Source organism: Babylonia areolata, chromosome 13 (genome assembly GCF_041734735.1).
Source record: "Babylonia areolata isolate BAREFJ2019XMU chromosome 13, ASM4173473v1, whole genome shotgun sequence".
Lineage (NCBI taxonomy): Eukaryota > Metazoa > Mollusca > Gastropoda > Neogastropoda > Buccinidae > Babylonia > Babylonia areolata.
In genome coordinates this window covers 36,092,247-36,117,535 of record NC_134888.1, presented here as the reverse complement: position 1 = coordinate 36,117,535, position 25,289 = coordinate 36,092,247, and the positions used below count along the sequence as shown (strand labels likewise).

General features: G+C 42.5%; 1 protein-coding gene across 2 annotated transcripts; it reads right to left on the bottom strand.

Moving 5' to 3' along the window:
* Positions 1-1,853: 1,853 nt before the first annotated feature.
* LOC143289235 (uncharacterized) lies at positions 1,854-24,955 on the bottom strand. Of its 2 annotated transcripts, none has more exons than XM_076598209.1 (13): positions 24,843-24,955; positions 23,273-23,455; positions 22,049-22,319; positions 20,723-20,864; positions 17,611-17,710; positions 15,647-15,766; positions 15,063-15,119; positions 13,565-13,732; positions 12,538-12,787; positions 10,765-11,015; positions 7,045-10,392; positions 6,426-6,590; positions 1,854-5,627 (listed from the first exon to the last, which is right to left on the bottom strand). In XM_076598209.1, the coding sequence occupies exons 2-13, from the start codon at positions 23,408-23,410 to the stop codon at positions 5,427-5,429; spliced, it is 5,211 nt and encodes a 1,736-aa protein (XP_076454324.1). In that variant the 5' UTR covers positions 23,411-23,455; positions 24,843-24,955; the 3' UTR covers positions 1,854-5,426. The 2 variants fall into 2 exon arrangements, with proteins under 2 accessions (XP_076454324.1, XP_076454325.1); XM_076598210.1 differs by having other exon boundaries at positions 6,426-6,587.
* Between the last annotated feature and the right edge of the window lie 334 nt (positions 24,956-25,289).

Genomic DNA, 25,289 nt, shown 5'->3' with positions numbered 1-25,289 from the left:
ACTTTCCCAGCCTGTCCGTATATATTAAGACATACAATGTGAACATCAGCATTTAATACTGTTTCCATTGATGGATTCCATGTGATGATGATATCCAAAGGCCTTCAGCACTATCCTGTCACAACGACAGTACTCCCGTCCTTACCACAGGTCTAACTGTGGTTAAGGTACAGCTTCTTTAAACTCAAGTGGTACTCCTGTTTTCAGTTCATACTTTATTCCTGTGAGTGACCTTGAATGGTGTGATTCAAACGTCCCACTTGAAACATCCTCGTTCCTGAATTGTCAATATATATGTCACCTTTCAGCTCGCAGATAAAAAAAATAATTCCATGGCTCATAAACCCAGTGTTGTTGTTGCAAGAATTTTCCAAAACATATTCAATACACTATATGTTTTGGAACACCCCTGCCATAGCAACAATGGGTCTGTAAGCTGACAAGGTGATCTATCTAAATCATATGTATATCAGCTAGCACCAGTGAAAAAATATTGATATATATTCACTTGAATTAATTGTGTGAAGTAGTCTGAGTCTTACTAGGAAGAGAATATCCAAGCTTTCACTTCATCCTTGGAACCACTAGTGCCCTGATGTCATGTCCACAAGCAACAGAGGCAGTAAGTTCCTCTGTGGACTTCAATACACGGCCTGATTTGATGTTTACGAATATGTCATTATGTGTAACGTGTCAGTGTCAGTGTGCGAGTGTGTGTGTGTGTGTGTGTGGTTTTGTGTGCGCATGTGTGTGCAAATGCATGTGTGCACACATGCGCCTGCTGATGAGCATGCATACGGGCTGAGCAATAAATCTCTCCTCCAAAATAGCATCCATATATAAGAAAAAAAAAATTCTTTCAAATTTAAAGAAAGAAAGGTTCTAATTTAGTACAAAACAAAGTTCATGTTGTGTACATCTAAAAGTTCTAATTAAGAACAAAACAAAGTTCACATTGTGTACATTCTTCACATACCTTTGATAAAAGGGACAATACTCTGATATGACTTAGATGACAGTGGCCCTACGTATGGCCCATACACAATGACAATGACTGACAGTTGATAAAGGGGGAGTGAAGGGACTCTGTTCCCCTGACAAAGACTAGAATGACTCAACCACTGTGATCTGTCAAAAAGAAAGCTAATCATAATGAACGGCATCGTCAGAGCACATTAATTTTCTCAAAGCAAATTAATTACTCAATGCGCTGGCAACTGCCCGTTCTAACACAGCCATGCCTGAAAAATTACTAACCACACTAAAACATATTCATGCATCTATGAGTATGAGCAGAAAACAGCTCAAATCAAAAGTGGAGGGGAAAAAAACACAACGCCTCACAGAACAGATGAGTTGTTTTTTTTTAAGCTGGGATTTGAACAGATGGAGTGTTGGCTGGTGCTGAATACCGACAGGCAGAGAATTCCGGACATTGGGAGCACAAAAACTAAAACTGCAGTAGCCGAAAGACTTCAAGTTCATTCTGGATACTTCTAAGGTTTTTTCCCCCTGAGGACCATAGGGAATGCAAAGGCTTGTATGTGAAGAGTGCTTTAGACAGGTAAGGCGGATAATGAACAGATAACACATGAGAAAACAAAAATCAACAGAAATAAAAGGAAAACAAATACAGAAGCATGACAATTCCACACACCACCACCATTTGGTGGGAAAGCTTGCATACATCTTCACCTGTCCTTTCACATTTCTCTCTTGTTCTTTGTTTTCTTCCTCACCTTCCAAACATACCCCCCTCCCCCTCCACACACACAAACACAACCCTCTGCCCCACACCACCTCCCCCCCCCCCACCCCCCACCCCCCCCCCCCCCCCCCCCCCCAAAAAAAAGAAAAAAGAAATCTTGGCAGGAACTGCAGCAAGCTCATCTAACTGGAACCAGGGAAGTAAATAAATAATAACAATAATAAAATAAAGCATACACAGTCAGTTTTCCTCTCTTATGGTTGCTGCCAAACTTCAGGTTTTGTTTGGAAATTTCTTTTAGCATCCCTTTCTAGTCTATTTCTCTGTGGTAAACAACATGCATCCCACATACAAACAAATGCATGCATACATGCACACATACACACACAGCTGGGCTTTCACACACATTACTGTGGCGGTTAAATCAGCAGGCTCATGTTGAGTATGGTTGCAACTCTACCATCAGTTTAAATCTACAAACTTGTGGTGACACAAGTTTGTTCTGTCAAATCAACATAACTCTCCAAATAACACATACTGGGTCAATGAAATCAAAATAAACTTTCAAATTTCACAAGCTGGGTTAATACTTATCAACATTAAAAATAAACATCCAAAACTTGAAACCACATAAATGGATCAATCACAAATTAACAAAAACAACCCCAGTGAAACAAAAACAAATGAATGAGAAATAAAACAGAACAAACAAACAAAATGTTTTCACAAAAAATGTTAAAAAGCTCAGCAGCAAAGAATAATTTAACCAAGACAGACTCTACAAAATACATTACAACCAATTACCAAGTACACTGCAACCAATTCTTTCCTTTTTCTTGAATATTTCCTGGTGTGTGTGTGTGTGTGTGTGTGTAAAACATGTATGTGTGCCTATGTGTGAAGAACATCTTCTTCTTGTATATTCCAAGACAGTGTCACAAGAGTTGTTTTTTAATTCAATGTTTCTTTTTTTCTGTTGTTTTTTGGTTTTTTGCTGTCATTTGGTATGACCAACATTCAATCCAAGAATCTTTCTCAGCACTTAACAGATCTACTGTGACATCATGTAGATGCCCCCCTTGTTGTTTCATGATGTCAAAATCTACACACAGCAAAGAAACACATGAACTGTGTGTTATGCCCCAAATTTATAATGTACATGTATGTCATTCCTCTGCTCTCCACTAACACTTTGTCACCTGATCACATCCATATCTTAAATGTCAACTGCGGAAAGAAAGAAAACACATCATGGGTGAAAACTGAAAGTAGACACAATGAAGATATGCTGGTTGGTGTGGTTTAGGCACATCAACTTTGTCAAAATGTAGGACTGGACAAGAGAGTGAACACACACAAAAACACACATATACAGTGTGTCTTTAGTCCAAATGATTTATGTTCCTGTGTCAAGTTAATTATGACTGACATAGAAACTTCACAAACATGCCAATGGAAGTCTATCAAACAAAACAAAGAAGAACTAAGAAAAAAAAATGTAGCAATGTTCATATTATATCATGTATCATATCAAAAACTGAGGTCTAAGTACTGTTTGACTGTTTCACAGCTAATTAAAAAAAGACATGCATTTTACAGCTGAGCTGCCTATTCAGGCAATGAAACAGATGACAAAAGCAAAAAGAAACACATATCCCCCTATCCCATTCTGTGAATACAGTACCCTAACTTCTTTACTCTGCCAGTGGTTAAAAATGAAAGAGAGACACTCTTTCATGATCAGCTGACTGAGGCATCTGTCAAGCCTCACAGGAGCTGCCTGCTCCCTGTTATTGCTTTTCTAACACAGAGTCTGTCATTGTTAGCATAAGTTATGAAAAATCCAACAGTGGTAACATGATCATGAATACAGAACCACAAACGATTATCTACCCTTCCGCCATATAGTCAAATATAAAGGAGAAAGTTTGAAAAGAAAAAGACAAACAAAAAAAAAAAAGGGGGGGGGGGGAAGAAAAAAGCCTATAGAAAGAGAAAGAAGGAAAGAAATGCCAAAGTAATACATTGTGTGTCCTCTTCCTACTGGACATTGTTCTACATCTTTTCTTCCAAGTGGCTCTCGCTCTGTAAGAAATCCAACATCTCACATGCCTGTACCACAGACTCAGATCAGGGTGATCAGATCCCTCACCATCTGCTCAAAACAGTTCCTCCGTGAAAACAGTCCTGACTGGCAAGACACCCATGGACAGAGTGCCATCCATTGCTGGGCACCCACTGTCCACAACACCTATACGCTGACACAGTTCTTTTACCTCACTGCAATTCTCTACAAACAAGAGTTCACATCAATAATAGAATTCCAAGAAGAATGCATAACATTTTTCTTTCTGTTACTTGTTCAAATGCTACATCCCATCTCAGGTATCAATACATCAGCAGATTATGTGGTCTTCATAATTTTATCATCGTCAGATACCATAGGGTTTAGCTATTTATTGCTGTCTAAATAGTAAAATGTCTTTTCCTAACTGAGCCGTCCAGACAGCAGCCCTCATCAGCTCTTCTGCATTACATCTCAATCAGCACAGATGCTGGTTCTCCAGGATGGGTGTTGGACACAGGGCTGACAGGCTTTGTAATGGAAACAACAACACAAGACTTTCCACACGAAAAATCTCAAGAAATCTGTGGATCTTCTGGCCCAATACTTTCTCCAGTCCACTACTACTCACCCAGTGCAATCAAGAGAACAAGGAGAACATCGTGTCAAGAAGGCGGTGGAAATGGAATGGAGAAATGCAACATTACCCGGACACACTTCACTGGACACCGAAAAGTGGACGCAAGAGGGGAAGGCCAAAGAACATGTGACGCAGAACAGCTGAAGGAGAGCTTAACACCCTGAAGCACACCCGGGGTACTATTCGGAGACTGGCCCAAAACAAACAAGAGTGGCGGTCCTTCATTGCTGCCTTACATGCCAGAATCAAGACAGACCACCCTAGCTCCTTCACAGTTCCCTGCTTTAGAGGCCTATCTCACTGTTCTGCTTTGAAATGTAGGGAGTTCTTTCAAGCTGGGAAGTAGGGGAGCAGCTGACAGCAAAATGAATTAAACATGTGGAGTGGGGCAATTCATGGGGGTGGGGGCAGGAAAGGATGGGGTTAAAACAGAATCGACTGTAGCACGAGCAGGAACTAAAAATGCAACTCTGCAATAGAGATACCATCTAGAAAAGTTGAAAGAGACCTCAGCAAATTTTTTTCATATTCAAGAGCCAAGAATTCCCCACTAATTACTCTGTCATTCAAAACATTGCTCTGCTTCCTTGTTTTATGAATATGCAAAATAGCCTTTTATGTTGTTTACATTATAGGTCCATGCATGGATTAAAACTGTCAAGTGCTGGGGTTTTTTTTTTTTAAAGTAGTTTAGTGTGCTCAATTTTTATTGATGCTGTGAACAAAAAACAACAACAACAAAAAACAACAACAAAAAAACCCAACCCAAAAACATTCCACTCCTGACTATCAACATAATTTACATAAGAATTTACAACATTCACAAAGAATGATCTGTCAAAATCTGTCTCATGCACACACATCAAACATGCGTTTGTACCAACACCTTCAGATATACAAACACTGACACAACCATGTATGCATGCAAGCACGCATGTGTATGCACCCCCCTTCCTCCATACAACCACCCACCCACCCCCACACACACGGGCCAAGGGAGGAGCCAAGCAGTCTCAGGGCTGTGACAGCAGGAAGTCCAGCAGGGTCAGTGCAGGGGCATGACCCTGGCCCCTGTCTCGTCCTCCCCCACTGTCACCCCCGTCACCCCCCTCGTCCATCTCGTCCTGCAGCACGGTGCAGTAGGCCTTCACCGCATTCATCAGCTGACCCACTGTCCACCGCTGCCGTGACAACATGTCCACCACCACAGGCAGCTGCAAGACACACGTTCAGGTGACTGTCATACTCTCTTACAACACACAGTCAAGCGACTGTCACTCTCTCTTACAACGCACACCATCAAGCACAAAGCATGAAACCTGTCACTCTGTCTCTCTCTGACATTAATATGTCCATTACAACATACAGGGTCAAACTCCATGAATGAAACCTGCTGCTTTCTCCCTGACCTAAATAATCATACCCACTACAACACATATGTATAGCATGTATTATGCATTATAGCCGTAAATTATATGTTCATCACAATACACATAGTTAAATTCCATGTATGAAACCTGTTGCTCTCTGACCATAATATGTTCATGAAACTTCTAGCTCTCTGACCTATATATGTTCATTACAACCATGAGGGTAAATCTCATGAAAGCATGAAACCTGCCAAATGCTTCGACTTAATTTTGTTCATAACAACACAGATGGTAAAACTCTAAACATGAACCCTGTTGCTGTCTGTGTGAACTTACCAGTGTATTTCAATACATATGGGGAAAATGCAATCATGTAAATATGACCATTACATCGCATGTGGTAAAACTCCATGAATGAAACCTGCTGCCCTTTGACCTAAATACGTCCATTACAACACACACAGTAAAACTCGAAACATGAAACCTAGTGCTATCTCCCTGACTCAGACATGTTCTTAACAATATATACTGTGGCACTCAAACGTCATCTCAACCAGTTTCCCCCGACGTTTACCCAGTTCTTCTGCTCAACAGAAACATTACTTCATGTGAATCTACCAAACCCATTCTGTCCCAACAGACCTGGTCCAAGCGGCGATCCTGAAAGGTGAAGTACAGGAGGCGGGGGCACTGCGCCACACTGGCGGCCACCCACTGCAGCACCACCTTCAGGCAGGGGTCACCGCAGAAAGCCCCGCAGCCCCAGTTGCCCGTGGCAACGGCCCGGCCTCCTGGCACCAGCTGCTGCTGCACACAGCACAGCACAGCAATGTATTGTATTGCAATGTGTTGTACTACACTGTACACCTTTATTATTCAGGTATAATCACACCAATTCAAAAACACAAAGTTAAAAAAAAAAAGAAAGAAGATCAGAAACAGACGAAACACTCACCCTATGTTATATTACTTATTAGTTTAGATTCTTAGAATATTAATCTGAAACTGAGAAAGCATAAAAACATACTTTTTTCAAACAAAATCTATGAACCAGTATGCATCAAGCAAACTACTTTGCCTCTTGCTGCTGCTGTTGCCTTCTGTTTGGTTTTAAATTCACCACCAAAACCATCCCCTTTTTTGCTATTTGCCCATGAAGCAGACTCTTTAATAAATGAGCTTGGGAGTTGCAGCAGTGAAGACAGGAGAGTACTTAATTACAGGGGGCGGTAGTGATTGGTGCCTGACACACATGACTCACCTGTGATGACGGACCCTCGCACTCCTCCAGGGCCCCCGTCAGAATGGCATCAGCCAGACTGGCGGCGAACCCCTCCAGACTGCTGTACGACACGTCCAGAGCATCCTGGAAGTCCGTCAGGCGATCCTCCAGCGACCTCCCTGTCAGGTCGTTGGAACTGACAGAGAATTCCAGCTCTGAGTCCGACACAGACTTGGGTTTGCCCCTGCGCTGCCTGCCTGGCTTGCTGTCGGCAGGTGTTTGTGCTGACATGGAAGCAGAGGTGATGAGCGCCTCACGCAGCACCTGGTCGGCCAGGTTCTCTGAAAAGATACTGATGTCTGCGTCCTGCTGTGTCACCTCCACAGCGTCGTGGTACAGGATGCTGACGGCCTGCTGGAGGATGGTGGTGGCCACGTAATCGGCGTAGTCCTCCACATCGTCCACGCTGTAGTGACGGTGCACACGCTCCATCTGCTCCTGGAACTCCAACCCCACCCGCCGCGGGATCGGGAACCAGTTCTCCGCCTCCGAGCTGTCCGACTTGGGAAGGCGCGACTCCCGACTGTGGCTGCGCTGGGGGTGCTGGTGTCGGGGGCTGGTGGCCGACTGGCTCAGCGTGAAGCTGGAGTTGAGCAGCTCGCTCTCAAAGGTGGCCAGCGTGTTGTCACGGAAACCGCTCATGCTGCTGCGCCGAGACCCTGTGGTGCTGGAGGTGGAGCCAGAGCCCACTAGGAAGAGCTGGGGCACTGAGGTGTCGGCCGTGATCAGCTCCTGAGCAAACCTTGACAGAACCGGGTCTTTGAAACCACATGAGCTGCGCCGGCGAGACAGGGATATACTGTCCAGAGAGCCTCTCCGCCAAGAATTGGCCTTTACTCTGTCAAGATCATCATCAGTGCAAGCGTTTTTTCGCCGCTGATCATCAGCTTGGTCAATCATGTAGCCGTAGCGACTGGTGCTGAAGGCTTGGAGAGAGAGCGTCACACTTCGCTGACATGGTTCGCTGCTTCTCCGCTCATAGCTCTTCACAGATGGCCGGCTCTCCACCTTGACGAAAGCATTGGTGAGGGTTTCCCGACTCAGGCGCTTGGACAGCCAGGAGAAGCAAGGCGACTGGGAGCGAGTCCGACGGGGACTGCTGGTTTCTGTGGTGGTGACCCCAGTCACGACCTTTGTCACCATGTAACTCTCACTCACCACGTTGCCTTTCTCAGACGCCCCGATCACAGCAGCAGCAGTCTCATAGCTGCCCCGAGGAAAGACGCTCTCATACTTCCTCCCTTGATAGTAAAAGGAGGTGGGACTCCCACGCAAGCTCTGCAGCTCAGCTTCAGTCAGATGGTCGGGCAGAGACTGAAACACCTGGTTGACGATAGCAGCAGCAGCACGGTAGCAGTCCAGGTTAAGGTCTTGCACAGACAGGTTAGATGCTGCGCTTTCCTCTGGCGTGGCCTTCACATCAGATGTCGCCTGACAAAGCGGAGAGCTTCCAGAAGCCGCCTGGGATTTGCCAGCATTTTGAGTGGACTGGAAGGCGCTGGATGAGGAGGGTACAAAGACAGGGTTCTCCCCCCTGCCCTGATGACCAGGGGGAGTGGGAAGAGCGGGACCAGCAGTTGGTGTGGGTGGTGTAGAAGGCAGGTGTCTGGAATCAGCAGACTGGTGGGAACTATCACATAACCTGGTGAAGGCAGGGGAAGGGGCACTAACCATAGAGGGAGACTGCGAAGGGGTGAGGGGGGCTGTGCACAGAGACACTGGAATGCTGCTGGTTGCACTGGTAATGAAAGACGATGAAGGAACAGCACCACTAGGAGTGTCTGATGTGGCCAGGTCACCACCTGCCGACTTTGACCCGCTCAGGCCAGACCTTGAACTGCTGACCTCTGTTGTGGCCTTGGAGGTGGTGAGAGACCTGGTTGTGATCTTGGTGAATGGTACAGGAACGTCTTTCACCACAAACCATTGGCTACTGGCCGACTCAGCGCTCCTGGCCCCAGACAGAGCCATCTGAGCAGCTGTCAATGCCCCAACCTTGGGCACATGTCTGCTGGCGTCAGAGACACCCCCCACCCGCCCCTCTGACCATGTCCTGTGCCGGTCCCTGTCCACAGTGAAGGTCACACTCTTTCGCTCCTCCTTCCGCTCTCGGCTCTCTATGCTCTCAGAATCAGAGGACTGTGACCGAGTCCGCCTCAAGTGGCTTTTCCTCCTGGCCACTTTCTGGTCCGCCGATTCCAGAGAGGATGACCCCACCCGCGGCTGACTGCCGATCTTCAGTCTGTGACTACTGGGACTTCCTTCACTGCTGACAGAGTCGGAGGTCCCTGCCCGGTTTCTCTGCACACCTGCTGCTTCTTGATGCTGTGCTACCTCACCGTGGGAATCGGCACCACTTCTGTGAGCAGAAGCAGTGAAGTCAGAGCTACCATGACGAATATCATTAGAGCTGGAGGAGGAGGAGATGGAATCTGAGTCAGACAGGTCGTGTCTTTGCTGAACCCCTTCTCGGTTCACCGGCAGTTCTGCTCGCCAGCGGGAGTCTGAGGTGAACCTCTGAAAGTACAACTCATCCACCACATGAGCAAAGACTTCCTGGACGATTTTGTCGGCAAACCAGCGGTACACGTCATCAGGAATGTGATTGTCGTCGTCGCTGGCCTCGTCTCCAGCAGTGTGGATGTGGGAAACAGCCTCCGCCTTGCCACTGTCCAGCCCTGCAGTGACCAGAGAGTCCACATAGGTTAGCACAGCATGGGGCACCTGGGGCACCTTGCCCTTGTCCTGCCCACTGACCTGCTCCATGGACCCATCATCATCGTCGTAGTCACTGCCACCACTACCATCCCCATAAGGTTCAGGTCTCCTCACATCTGAAGACAGGTTGTCTCCACCAGCACACACAGCCATGGGCCGCACCACCTGTGGTCTCACTGTCCCACTGGGGGGCTTCCCCTGCTGGAACTCCTTCAGACCAGGAAGCATCTGAGCGGCCACAGAGGTTCCTTCCGACATGAGAGAGGTGACGAAATGGGCGGCGTACTCTGACAAGGCAGCTCCGTAGCTCTCCTCCTCGATGACTCCATGCTGAGATTTCTCCGTCTGTACCAGAGTCTCGTAGATCTCCTCCAGGTCAGAGGAGAACTCGGAGCTGTGCTTCGTGCTCGAGCTGCTGCGGCGTGAGGTCACATCGCTCAGCTGGGAACTGCGGCGCCGGAAGTTGGCCAGCCACTCTGAGTAATCCACCTCCAGGATCTCCGAGCTGCCGTTCTGTGGGCGGGGCATCACAAAGGGCAAGGACAGACGTTCCCCGTTACCCCCGCCTCCTCCTCCTCCATGCCCGTGCCCCCCAGCGTCTCGGCCCATCTGAGTGACAGATCACCACGGCTCTATTAAACTATTACTGACAGATCATCTCAGCTCTGTTGAACAACTACTTCAGTTTCTTTTTTATTGGATCAAATTTTAAAATAAAAGATAGATCAACCATTCAGAGGGATAGGTGATAAACACATATGATACCTTGCCACAATCATCACCTGCCTCCCTCCACACATGCACACACACACACTCACAATACACACACCATCACACATACACCACAAACACACGCATATACACACACAAATCAAGCTGCCTTTGCTCACACACACACACACACACACACACAAACAACATAACACACACACACACAAACAAGCATCAGCCACCACCACCACCCCCGCGCCTCCACGTTACCTGTGCCCCCTGCCCCTCATCCTCTCTGGGGGTGGAGGAGGACTGGCCCACCACCACCTGGTCAGAGGCGGCGCTCAGCAGCGCCATATCGTCCAGCACCAGAGGCTCCACCCCCCCAACACTGAGTGGCAGCCTGGCCATGCCCCCCTCCCGGGGTGCCCTCACTGCCTCCACCATGCCCTGTGACAACAGGCATTTGGCCAGCACCTCTGCCATCTGATCTACTGCTGGTGAGGGGGTGCTGTCCTCGCCTGGAACACACCATCATCGTCATAAACAGCATCATCAATATCATCCTTGCTATATTATTATACATGTCCTCATCATCATTGTATACATGTCTATATCATCACCATCATTGTATACATGTGCATATCATCATCATTATTACATACATGTACTTGTAATCATTATATACATGTATGTCCTTATCATCATCACTGTTATATGCATGTCCATATCATCAACATCATTACCTACATGTCCTAATTGTCATTGTCATGAAATACATGTCATCAGTGTTATCATTATTACATGTATGTCCTTACTGTTCATCACAAACTTGTTCTTCTCAGTGGCAACCCACTGGAGCACACAGATTCAAATCATCATGAAAACATGAAATACATGTCATTATCATCAGCAAGTCATCATCATAAACATCATCATCATCATCATCCTTGCTGTATTATACATGTCCTTATGATCACTGTATACATGTCCAAATCATCATCACCATCATTAAACATATATGTCCTTATCACCATCATTAAACATATATGTCCTTATCATCATTACTGTGATATGCATGTCCATATCATCAACATCATTACATACATGTCCTAATCATCATTGTCATGAAATACATGTCATTATCGTCAACCCGTCATTGTCCTAAACATCATCATCATCCTTGCTATATTATACATGTCCTTATTATCATTGTACACATGTCCATATCATCATCACCATCATTATATACATGTCTTTATCATCATCATTATTATATATACATGTACTCTTCATCATTATATACATACCCTTATCATCACTGTGATATGCATGTCCAAATCGTCAACACCATTACAAACATGTCTGCATCTTCATCTTCTTGAAATACATATCCTCATCTTCATCGTCATGAAATACATGTCATTATCATCATCATCATTACATGTATGTCTTCATTGATCACATACTTATTTTTATTAGTGGCAACCCCCTGGATGGAGAACACTGATTCAAATCCCATCCTCACCAATATTTTCATCCCCTTCACTAGACCTTGAGTGGTGGGCTGGACGCTAGTCATTCGGAGGAGATGCTAAACCGAGGTCTCATGAGCAGCATGCACTTAACGCAGGTACAAGAACCAATGACAACTAATGAGTTGTCCCTGGCAAAATTCTACAGAAAAATTCACTTTGAGAGGAAAACAAATACATTTGCATGTAAAAAATTTTTTTAAAAGACTGGTGCTCTGATTGCAGTGATGTGTTCTCCCTGGGGAGTACAGCCCGAATTTCTAATACAGAATCTGTTGTGACAAAAGAGTAAAACATCATATTTATACATATTTTCCTATCATCATCATCATATACATGTCTTTATCATCATCATCATTATACACATGGCCTTACCAAAATCATCATTATTATCATCATCCTTATCTCGTCAACATTATATCATCCCACTGACTAGACCACCAAGACTCCTTTGCAATCCAAACACCTATATATGCTGCAATCAAACACCTGACACCTTGGTACTCACACTCTTCGTCCAAGCTCTCAGACGCAGTGACAAACTCGTCCTCCAGTTCAGAGGACTCCCCCCGCCCCATGGAGCCAAAACGCATGGTGCGGTGCTGGTGGTGGTGGTCGACGTAGCTGAAGCCTGTCAGGGCCTTGTTGATCTCCCGCAGCAACAGAACGTCCTGGTACTGCCGATGCCACCCACCCCAGCGAAAAGAGGTGGCATCGATGGCACACAGAGTGTTCATCAGGTTGCCAGAGGAATCTCTCTGTGGACAGTGACATGAAAGGCTTTTATCATTATGCCATCACACTCATGGTGACATTCATTCATAATATGATGCTTAAAGTTTAAAACTCAACGAAATGTTTGCATTAGGGATGCAATGCTGACAAGGTTCATAGTGGTGCTGGAAAAATGCACCCAACCAGCCAGGCAGGTTGTTTTATTGCGACGGCTGTCTACGAGGCACTGATTTCTGCAGTATCTGAGACTGTGCAGGGTGGCTTTTTCTCAACATACATGTAACAGCATGGAACCTCAACATTTAACTTACAAGTTACTTTCTACCCTGGACTTGACCTGCCACATCTCTGATGTCTGAGGCCCTTGCAGGAAATGACTCCATTTGTGTTTTACGGATGTCTTGAAGACTAAGCCAGCCATTTGTTCTCAGTGTCTCAATGAAATGGGTGGTAAGTCTATTTTCTATCTGAAATTTTACAGTACATAATGAGTTGGAGTGACTGATTTTTGTAACACTCTTAAGTTTGCAGCTAGGGTCCAGGGGCTGCTTATTCAAACTGCATGTGTTAATACTGAAACAAACTAAAAAATAAGCAAATTTAAAAAAAAGGTTTTAAATAGCCAGAATTGCAAGGTGTTGCTAAACAGAAGTGTATGTCTTAATACCAAATAAAAGCAAAATACAGGTAAAAAATATCAATAAAAAAAAAAATTTTAAAATCACCAAAATGGCCAATATGGAAATCCATAATATAAGAACAATGAAAATACCCAATGATATAAAATCCACAGCACTCACCTTTGCCTTGTCGTAGAAAGGGCCAGCAAACTCCAGTGAGGCAGCGTATCCGGTGCAGGTGGAGAACTGCTCAAAGCCCTGGATGATGATGGCCTCGTTGTCCTCCATCTTCTCCATGAACAGCATGGCCGCCATCAGCTCCGGGCATGTGCTGAACCGGATCTCCTCCTGGGAAAGGGAAGAACAGGGCATCCTTCATCAGCTTGTACCATGGTGCTAATACCTACAACTAATACTACTACTACTAATCATAATAATGATAATAATCATGATAATAATAATGAATGGCATTTTTATAGTGCATTTCTCATGGTAAAGTCAAACATGGTGCGCTAACAGTTGCCCATTTACACACAGCCACACTAAAAAATGACTAACTACACTCAACCATATATAAACGTTTGAAAAACTGAAAATAACTCAAACTCACAATGGAGAAAAAAACATCACAAAAATGCCTCACAGAACAGATGGATTTTTAAACTCGTTTTGAACAGACAGAGTCTTAGTTGGTGTTGAAGACTGACAGGCCTGGCAGTGAACTCCAGACAGTGGGAGCACAAAAACTAAAACTGTGGTAGCTGAAAGACTTTTAAGTTCATTTTGGCTGCTTTTAGTATTCCCCTCCCCCCTTGACTAAAGATTATCTAATCAACTCATACCATTGTATTAATCAGTGTTATATCACTGGGTCAATCAGTACAACACCATTATGTCAATCAGAGCTGATTAAAACATTCCTTATTAACTTCCACCACCTGATCAATTCATCTATAAAGCTACTCTTCATTAAACAGAAATCCAAGATTAAAAACTGGATGTCACACTGTAAAAGCCATGTGCTGATCCAAATCAAGTTACACAGTTTGTTCATCAGTACATGCAAACCTATCCTTGATCAGTCCAATGCATTGTAACCTACGTTTGATCAGTTCATACCAAATTTTTCAATCAACCAAATCAGTTCAAACCAATTTATCAGTCAACATAACCTTAATTCATCAGACCGTATGCTTCTTGCTATCCAGTCAACATTTGTACTCCTCCTGTGACCCAGGACTAATATGCAGTTCATTTCATTTAAAGCCTGGCTTCAGTCTGTAACTCATGCTGTGGCCACGACTTTCTTTACATGCCTATCTATGCACACTCCTCCAGACAGAAAATGTTTCTTCACGAAATCAAATAATCAAAAGAAAAAGTAATCATAAACATCAAAAGAATCAAAAGACTGTGAACAGCCTAAAATATCTGCAATAAAAGCTGGATGACTGCTTTTTAAACTAGAAAATGGATGACCCCATTCTTATATAAAATTCATAATATGACATTTATGTATCAGGAAGATTCTAATTTCCCAAACCAGTTTTTAAAGTTGAGACAACTGGACATAGTGGATTTCTGTTTCTCTTTGCTCGGCTGGAAAATAACTCACACCTGAGGAATCAGCCACGTATATAAATTTCCCATTCTAACAGACAAGTACAACTGCACTCACCTGAACTCTTCCCCTTCCCAACACACCTCCACCTATAGCACGGTTGGCAAAATCCACCTGCACAGCACACACCTTCCACATTTTTTATCCACCATAACACTGCTATCTGGGATAAAAATACAATTACTATGTATACACAGCATTTCTTCATGTAAAACTTGAAACACACAAGTGTAATTTTACAATCATGGCTGCCTTAACTCTCTACCATAACATTTCCTGATCAGGAATGTGTGACACACAACCCAATCACATCAACTTTACATTAATTCTTTCTTCCATTTCTCAATCCATATTCAAAAATACACTGGATCCATCTTTTAAGTTTTCTTTTGGGAAGCATTCCCATTGCTATGTTAACGGTTGTGTGTATGTGGGTAACTGTTCATGAGCATATGTGGTGGTAGTGCATAAACTGCATGAGCAGAGAAAAATGCATTGAGCTACAGGAGGCAATATTTATCAAACTGATTCATTTTTATCTTCATTCTTCCCCACCCCGCACCCCCCACCTCAGATGAACGCTCATGATTAACTGTACGGTTGCCCAAAGACAAACAAACACTGGCTAAGCATACACTGACCTGCATGGCAGACGCTCCAACATCCTCAATAACACCATGGGTGTGCACCAGCAAGGGACATAATGCAGTCTGAGATCGGCAAAGCTCGTCCAGCGTCGGCAGCACGTTTCTGTCCACCACCTGAACACCCACCACATATTTGTTTAACACCCACCACATGTTTATTTAACATCCATCACACGTTAATATCACACCAAAACATCAGTACAACACATACTGAAAAAGTCGCCCGCACCCCACAAGGGGACAGCCACCACGCTTTACCGCTGCTTTCATCATCACATCTTTCATGCATTTCACAATACTAAATCACTTTCACAAATCTAGTTGTTTGCACTGACAATTCTTTCATTATTATTAGCAATAACGTGCTTGACTATTTTTTCGCACATTCTCTCACTTCGGCATGTTTCACAAAATTTATCACATCAAAAATATCATATGATAAAGAATCATCATAGTGGAATACCTATAGGTGTACATGTCAAAGGAATATCAGCATCATAAATCATAATCATTGCATAACACCGATAGGGGTACTTGTCAAAAGAAAAGAATAATGTGATCATTAATTACAATCATAGTGTTAATACCAATCGGTGTACTTGCCAAGAGAATAGTACCTTAATATACAGTCATAGTATAATAATGTCTTAACCCTTTCGCTGCCAGGAAAATAAGATTTAAGTGAAATCTATTTGCCAGGGTTTTTTCACAAATAACAGGTATAAATTTTCAAAAAATCCTGTGCACTTTGTTACTGGAGAAAGACCCATAAAAGTATATATTTTCTGAAAGGTAAATGAATAAAGAACACAAAACACATGATGTTTTCCCATTTTATATATTTTTAGTGACATGCTGTTGTTTTTAAATCAGTGTTTTGTTTTTTGGCACATTTTCAACTTGTTCATTACAAACATTAGTCAGGTAATTTGCACTAAAATATCATATTTTCTGGACAAATGGATATCTGCACACACAAAATCATACTAGAACAACCACCAAAAAAAAAAAAAAAAAAAAAAATATATATATATACATATATATATATATATATATATAAACAGATAGATACACAATGCATTGTGACTTCTCCAAGTGATAATGTGGATGAGAGGCCACGCTCCCTCAGTCTCCACCCCCCATCCTCTTCACCCCTCTCACATGGTCACTTTATCCAGTTCTCATCAGACCGCGTTGGCTGAGTGCCAAGAAAATTGCTCACACTGTGTCCTGCTAATAATTAAGTCACTTTCTGTCATCATCTGCTGAAGTTTGCACAACTGGATCACTCACTGATAGTCGTATCTTGGCCACTCTCTTGATTGCTCCCTTTATTTTCTATCAAATCGTCCTATAAATGTTAATCACGGTCTTCTTCGAATTTATGCTTCAATTCTTTCTGAGCATCAGCTAAAGAAAGCAATCTTGGTTGATTTAGTTCTTGAGCACGGCGTCAGTCCAACATTTTGTTGAGTGAGCAAGGAGAGGAGCCAGGCATACACTGGGACAGTAACCCAACCAAAACGTTCAAATAAAGGACTGCCTCATGACGTAGATGGGGTTTCTAGCTATGAATAGAATCCAGAAAGATTCCCCAAGCTAAAGCTACCTGCATTTTTGTCAACGAACTGAACGCAAAGCTGGGAAAAGTCAGAATATTTCAATGACGAGTTATCTTGTCATTGTGGCAGCGAAGCGTACATGCTTGCCATGACGAGTTATCTCGTCATATAGGCAGCCTTGGGGTTAAGAAATGTGTTCAATTAAAATTTACATGTTTGCAAAGTGCAATACTTGTCAAAATAATATGTAACCATAAATGACACTCAAAAGCAAAAACTGTAACAACTGCACACGTCAAGGAAAAAAATCTACTTCAGCTGATCAACAGCATATACACACAGACACATGCACACACAAACCAAATGAACACACACACACACACACAGCTGACCCACCTGTCTGGAAAATGTGACTGACCCTTGGTGCTGCAGTCCTGACTCCACTGTGCGTTCAAAGTAATGGAGCACACACCGAAGCTTGGCCATCTGGGACAGCCTGAAACCACACACCTCTCTCTTTAGTTTAAACACTCAGCACCGACATCACCACCACTGCCCACAGCATAATCTAAAAAATTAATCAGGAGTACAGGCAAGACAGCTGAGTGGTTAAAACATTGGACTTTCAATCTGAGAGCCCTTGTTTTCAATACAGTCAAGGCAACTTAAAGAGCGGATACTTTTCCAATCTCAGGGGCCAACCAATGTGCAGACCTGCTAGTGTCTGACTCACCTTTGCATATGCATACAAATACACAAGATAAAATGCGCACATAAAAAAAATCCTGTAACCCATACCAGCATTCATTGGGCTATGGGCTATGGAAACAAGAAAATACCCAGCATGCACACCCTCCAGAAACAGAGTATGGCTGCATACATGGCAGCGTAAAAAGCTCCATGCACATAAAAGCCCACTCATACAATGATACATATGAGTGAACATGGGAGTTGAAGCCCAAGAACCAGAAGATGAACTAATCAGCAAGAACTGCCTTGTGTTCTGACTGCAACAGGTCACAGGATCTGCTGATACCACAGGTCTTTTTAGTGATGTGTTAATCAAAAAGAAAAACAAGAGAGGCAAGGCCTTCAAGACTCACTTGTGATACACTTTATAAAAAAAAAAAAAAAATCTAATCGTTAAAATGTGTTCTGTATTTGTTATTATAAAGCTTCGGGTTAAAAAAAAGAAAAGAAAAAAAAAAAAAAAGCACTGAAGGCAGATTCGAACCCTGCGTGTTTGGATGAGAAGAAACTGTCTTACTCAATACACTATCGTGGCTCCTTAACTGACGTTTAAAAATTTAACATTTAAACATGCTTTTTTAAGGGCGATAAATCAATTGTGGTATTCACAGTGAGAACGCTGTTTAAATCATATTATTCTGGTGTACCTTGGGCATTCAAAAAATCTTTAAGGGCAATTAAGAATTCTCTTTAAGTCCACGGTAAAGGAGACGTGGCTGTCACAGCAATCACACTGCAACATTTAGCCATTTTCTCTGGATCTAGATAGATGTACAAGTTTAGTAACACCTGCTGGGAATGTACGACACGGTCGATTCAATTTCTCTTTCATGTTCATTCTAGTTTTATAGTTGTAAAGTTGATATGAAAATTGAGTATTTAGTTAAACTAATAACATGCAGAGCCAAGTACAAGTACTTCTAAATGTCGTATGAAGTGAAAAGGACTTAATTTTGAGAAAAATCAAGACTGGAAATTTTTACGTTTCATCAAGGGTATTAACTCTAATGGTTTATTATTTTTAACTGTGAATTCTGACTGATTTTGTTGATATTTTTATGGCAGTTTGGGGCATAATCCAGTAAGTGATGCGGCATTCACAAATCTTTCTCAGAATAAATATTTAACGGTCTCCTTCTCAAACTTTCCATCACATGTTATCGTGTATTGTCAATTGAATATAGGATCGAACGGGCAGGTCAACTACTTGAAACAAATTGGCATCCTTCGCGTTCGCGAGGAATATGAGCGTGCGCTTTGAATATGTATAAATATATGTACACAACTGACTTTTGCGCATGACCTTCAGGGCTCAGCCAATAGATCTATAAAGTCCACTCGTAGTACTGATTTTAGTATCTTCCAAAAAAGACCACTTGGGCGAATGAACATAGTGAAAGCCCTGTGCACTGAGAGTAAAACACACAAGCTTTTTATGTATTGAGTATAATTTCAAAATGGAATGTTTAAGATGAGAAAGATCAGTTTAACACAAATTAACCCCCTAGCATTAATTACAGATTAATTTCCCTTTTTTACTAGCTGCACCAAAGACATGCTCCAGAAATACAACTTCCATGCTGAGCAAAAGAAGTTCCTGTTTGAACAAAAAATGATAAAAATGACTGCTCTTGATGCTGTGTCAGAATATCCGATCAAAGTGCCAAGTTTAGAGAATAAAAAAATATAAATATAACATTAAATTCATTTTGCATAAAATTTGGCTTTTTTTTTCTTCTTTTTTTGTGTGCCCATCCCAGAGGTGCAATATTGTTTTAAACAAGATGACTGGAAAGAACTGAATTTTTCTTATTTTTATGCCAAATTTGGTGTCAACTGACAAAGTATTTGCAGAGAAAACGGCAATGTTAAAGTTTACCACAGACACACACACACACACAGACAACCAAACACCAGGTTAAAACATAGACTCTTTGTTTACACAAGTGAATCAAAAAGGCCCTGCTTCTAAAAAGTCATATCACATCTTTCACATAGATATAGAATTCAATCTTTCCAAAGTAACTTTTCACACAATTCTTACTTTCTTTAACATGTGCACACAGTTATACCGCACGACGACAAGCCTGATGTATGACCTGATTTATGGTTTCATAAACTAATTTAACTTTAGCTGAATAAAACATGATTTATAACCAACTACCAACTGCCTTGGCAAAGTGGTAAGCACTGCAGACTGACAACTGGGAAGAAGCCCCATGAGAGGTGAGATTTGTTCAGCCTGTGGCCGGCTCCTACCCAGATCGGAGTGTGCTAAGGGCTAAAATGGGAAGGCTGGGACCACACAGTCATAGGTCATCCACTTCTTTGGGATTGTCACTCAGATTTCTTGATCAATACTTTAGGTGCCTGTATCTCTCAGGCCTGGTTGACCCTTGGCTTTCTCATGAAAGGAAGTGCAAGTTCAGCTTTGTCATATAGTCTCAAACCTTTATATGGATCTTCACAGAGCATCGCCGTCATCATAATTCTTATTCAATCAACATCACCTGTTGAGAATATTTGTGCCCCCCAAACCTGTGGCCTTTCACAACTGTAAATGGTACAGATGATCTAGCAGGTAAAAACAAACACACGCACACAAATTTATTGTTTGGCCAATTTCATTTTGCATATTTTTCATGAACTCAGCATATGGCTATACACATTTAGAACTATTAAAAAAAGAAGAAGAAGAAGAAAAATCAGCTTACATATGAAATGGTAAACAAACACACACACAGCGCATTATTCTTACTGGGGCAGCTGCTTGAAGAAGGTGGTGAAGTTAACGACGTTTAGCTTGGACGCTCTGTCGCGCACACGCTCAGGGAACAGACACAGAAAACTGCAGGCCAGGATGGACGCTATCAACTGACGCGACAGCACAGTGCTGCCACCTGGTGATGAAATGAAGAAAGCTAAGTGTTCATAAAAACATAAGGGGTAATTTTTTAGTGTAGGCCTCAGCAGCACGCAGTCTATGGCATATTAGTTTTTGTTGTTATTATTTCATAAAAACAGCAACAGCCCTGAGACATGGACAAGCTCTTCACAAACATCATCACACATTCAAAATGTTTGATTTGCTTAAACTTTTTTTTTCAATAGTTTTCATGATAATGAATCTACTGTTCTACAGAACTTGAAGTAAATCTCACCAGAAGTAGAAATAATCTACCCAAGAAAAAAAATAGCAAGGGAAAGCAACATACAGTATTCAACTTAATCACGCACCTTAAACCTGCTTGTGCATATAAATAAGTTGCTGACTGAAGGAGACAGAGAAGGAAGGAGGAGGTTTATATATAATGCTTTGAATTTCTGTCTTTGAATTTCTGTGTGCCTGTTGTTTTTTGCTTGCCATCACTACACAATCAATAACAAATTAATGTGACTCATTATCAAGTTTCATGTTGAAACAGAAGCCCACAGAAACAAGCGCCACCCCCCCTCACCCCCACCTCCAATGTCCCAATTATTTATGCAGATACTGAGACCGACTTGCAATGTAGAATATCCACTGACACTTTCACTAAGTGAGTAGGATGTCTGCACAACATCCCAAGTGGGTTTCAGTCTTAACAACACAGTCAAGGTATGAAAACAGTCAGATCTAAAAAGACCGGAAAAGCAGGCACTGTGTGTCTTGAAAATGGACTGATCATATTCAGCATGGCGGCAATGAAGAGTTTAACTGGTGATCAAAGTCAGTTCCAAACAATTCAACAGTTTCTTGGTGGGACAATGACACTTTGAATCCTGGACACATTCAAAGAATTCTCTTGTAACACACACACACACACACACACACACTCACACACACTCACATATAGACGAACACACTCTTACACAGACACACTCAGACACACACTCACACTCTCTTTTAGTACACACTCACACCCACACCCTACCACAATCACACACACCAACACATACTCAAACACACACACATATTCAAACCCACACTCACACAAACACACACACAAACAGTTCAAAGCAAGCACAAGCACAAGCATACGCACACACACACACACACACACACACACACACACACAAAACACACATAAGAGCAGGAACCAACCTCTCTGCTGCTGACTGAAGCAGAGGGGCACAGAAGGCATGTTCTCCTCCACCCTCAGCACCAGCTCAATGATGTTGGGCAGGGTGGTGAATAGGAACTTCTCATGCTCCTCCTTGTCCACTTTCTTCAGGAACTTGAGCATGCCGAACCATAGGTACGACTGGTCCAGCTTCTGTCGAGCTCCTTGCCGCACCTGGCTACTCAGGCCATGCTGTCGCTGGATCCATCGCTCGTCCAAGGCTTGTGGGGCCTGACACGCCTCGTAGACCACCTGTTGTAATTTTTTTAATTTTTTTTTTTTTTTATAAACTTGTGTTCACTGCTGCAAAATGTACAAAGCACAATAAAACAAGGTTACTATAATAATTTTGTACATTTTGTTGTGCAAGAACAATATACCACTGACCAACAAAGTCCTTGGAAAGATTGTTCTTCAAAAACCAAAAACAGAAAGGAAAAAGACTGTTCCTATGTTCAAAGAACAAATACTATTTTCTTTTCAAAAAGATTTTTTTTTTTTTTTACACTTCAATTACCACATTATACAGAATGGCATCCCATCCAAAATGTAAGCAGATCATGTGTGTCAAATCTTTCATAAATCCAACTCAATATCTGGTACACACAGTGATACATGTATACATTTACTTATTTAAATAAATGTCAACAGCCTCTCTCTATCATCAAGTGACCTATCCTCTTTCCCTCTCAACATCATATTATTCAGTGCATTGATACACATGATCAAATCAAATTTTTGATTATCAAAAATTCTTTTCACTTTCAGATTATGGTGTGCGTGCGTGTGTGTGTGTGTGCATGTGTGTGTGTGTGTGTGTGTGTGTGTGTGCGCGCGCGCAGGTGTGTATGTTGATATGTGTGTGCGTGCGCACTTGTGCTTGTATTCGTGTGTGTGTGTGTGTGTGTGTGTGTGTGTGTGAGAGAGAGAGAGAATATGTGTGTGAGTATGTGTGTGTGAGTGTTTATGTGGGTGTGTGTGTGTGTACATGTATGCGTGTAGGTGCATGTGTATGGCTTGATGTGTGCTTGTGTGCATGTGTGTATACGTGCACAAGTGTAAGTGTATATGTGCACGTGCCCAAATGCACTCTCAGTGTATCTGTCTCCTTGGTACTCAGCAGCAGAAACATCAATTTGCAGTTTTGGAGATGCACAAACACTATAAATCCAGGAAGAGTGAAAACCAGGCTTTCTATTCCATACCTGGACATGCAGAGCTGCATCCTGGGCATTGATGGTCTCATTCAGCAGCCGCTCCTGCAGCTCTGTGAGGAGGTCACGCACCAGCGCCCAGTTTGGGCAGTCCTGGGGAAATGGCACCTGCTCCTGCCCCATGCCCATCACTGCACTGTGCCACCCCTCCTGTGGCACCACCTCCACTGACGTCTGAAAACCACCAATTTCAGTTTCAAATTCTAGGTGGCATCAAAGTGTGCCGACTAACCATACAGTACACCACATCTTGCTATGAAAATAAATGAAGCAGATGCCTCATTTACACACAGACCCAACATGCAGGTCAGAAGTACACCACATATTGATATTAAAATTAATGAAGCAGATGCCTCATTTACACATAGACCTAACGCGCAGGTCAAGCCTTTAGAATCAGAGCCTACAATTAGGTACAAATAAAACATACAAGTTTTTAACTAAATTGAAATAAAATAACTCAACAAAATTAAGTCTAAGTAAATACATTAAAATAAAACTGTAAGATACAAAAAAGGCAAATGATTGATGTTAAATATGTTTTACATGTTTAATTAAACTTGAAAATCTCCAACACATACATATGTTTTAACAAACACACATATCAGCACACAAACAACACACAAACACACATACACGCTGCCATTAACTGTGTACAGTTGACAAATACCAGATAACTGTACACTACAAACATGTTTATGAAATTTTTTCTGCTTCCTTTCCCGTGAGTTATGACTAATGTCGATTTTCTAAAAAAATCTGTTGTTAATAGATGTGATACACAAAAGAAAGGGTGCAGGTGCCAGCAAAGTCGCATGCAGATTTAATTATAAATATTTATCTTATATATATTCAATAATTCATAACACATGTAACATTATTTTCTTTCAGGAAACTGAAATAACAGCTGATTAAAAGCCTCAAAAATACAACATATGATGCAAATTGTTTTGCATTGCTTTTCTGATATTGCTAAAAGGCATAACCCGACAAGGAACATCTCAAAAGTAAATGTGTCTAGTTTCAGTTCTACTTCTCCATGGGTACAAACTACGTACATTATGACGGCCACCTTCCTGCGCTCTAACAGTAGCAGTGGTGTGCAGCAACGGGCAAATTAGTTTCAGTTTCGTGCTGGACCTCACCTGCAGTTTCGTGGTTTGCATGCAGTTATAAGCTTTTGATTCGATGCAGTACGTTAAATCAAGTAAAATGCTTGCCGTTAGTACCAAGAATGTGTCAAATCATTCCGTTATAATGAAAAGTAAATCAATGAAAATTATACATTTTTCTTACTTCAAACAGTGGCAAAAGCCACTGCTAGTATGAAGCATTCTAAATGATTCCAAGAATACTTCGTGTCAGCGTCTTTGCACGAAAATGTACATTTGTCAGGAGGTACAGCAGTTCGCAAAAAAAATATGATTGATGACTTCTCCCTTCGAGAAGCCAACTGTTAAGTATGAGAAATCTATGTCGTGGTTAAAACTAATGAAAAATGCTGGAATTTTTCTCTGTAGTCCACAGCATAGGGCGTACATTTTTACACAAACGTACTCACCTAATCACTGTCTCATCTTTAACAATTACACGTTGGAGAGTCAATGTCATTTGCGGTTGAGAGAAAACCCATCAGGTCGTACTCCCGTCTCCTTCCATGTTTGTTGATAAGTGCGCACGCATCTGACTGCTAAAGGGAGATCAGTCTTGAATGTTATTATTATGGTCACTGACGTCATTACCATCTCGACCCAACTCTGACCCCATCTAAATGGCGTGCACGCATGTGCAGGCATTCGACCTTACACAAACACATACGACTTGCACGGCCCCCCCCCTGCCCCCCCACGCCCCCACACACCGTGGCCTTTGCGAAAGATTTTTTTTACGAGGGTCAGGGCCATGCCTACACACACACACACACACACACCATGGCCTTTAATTGCGACAGATCTTTTTACAAGGGCCAGGCCTGCACACACACACACACACACACACACACACACAC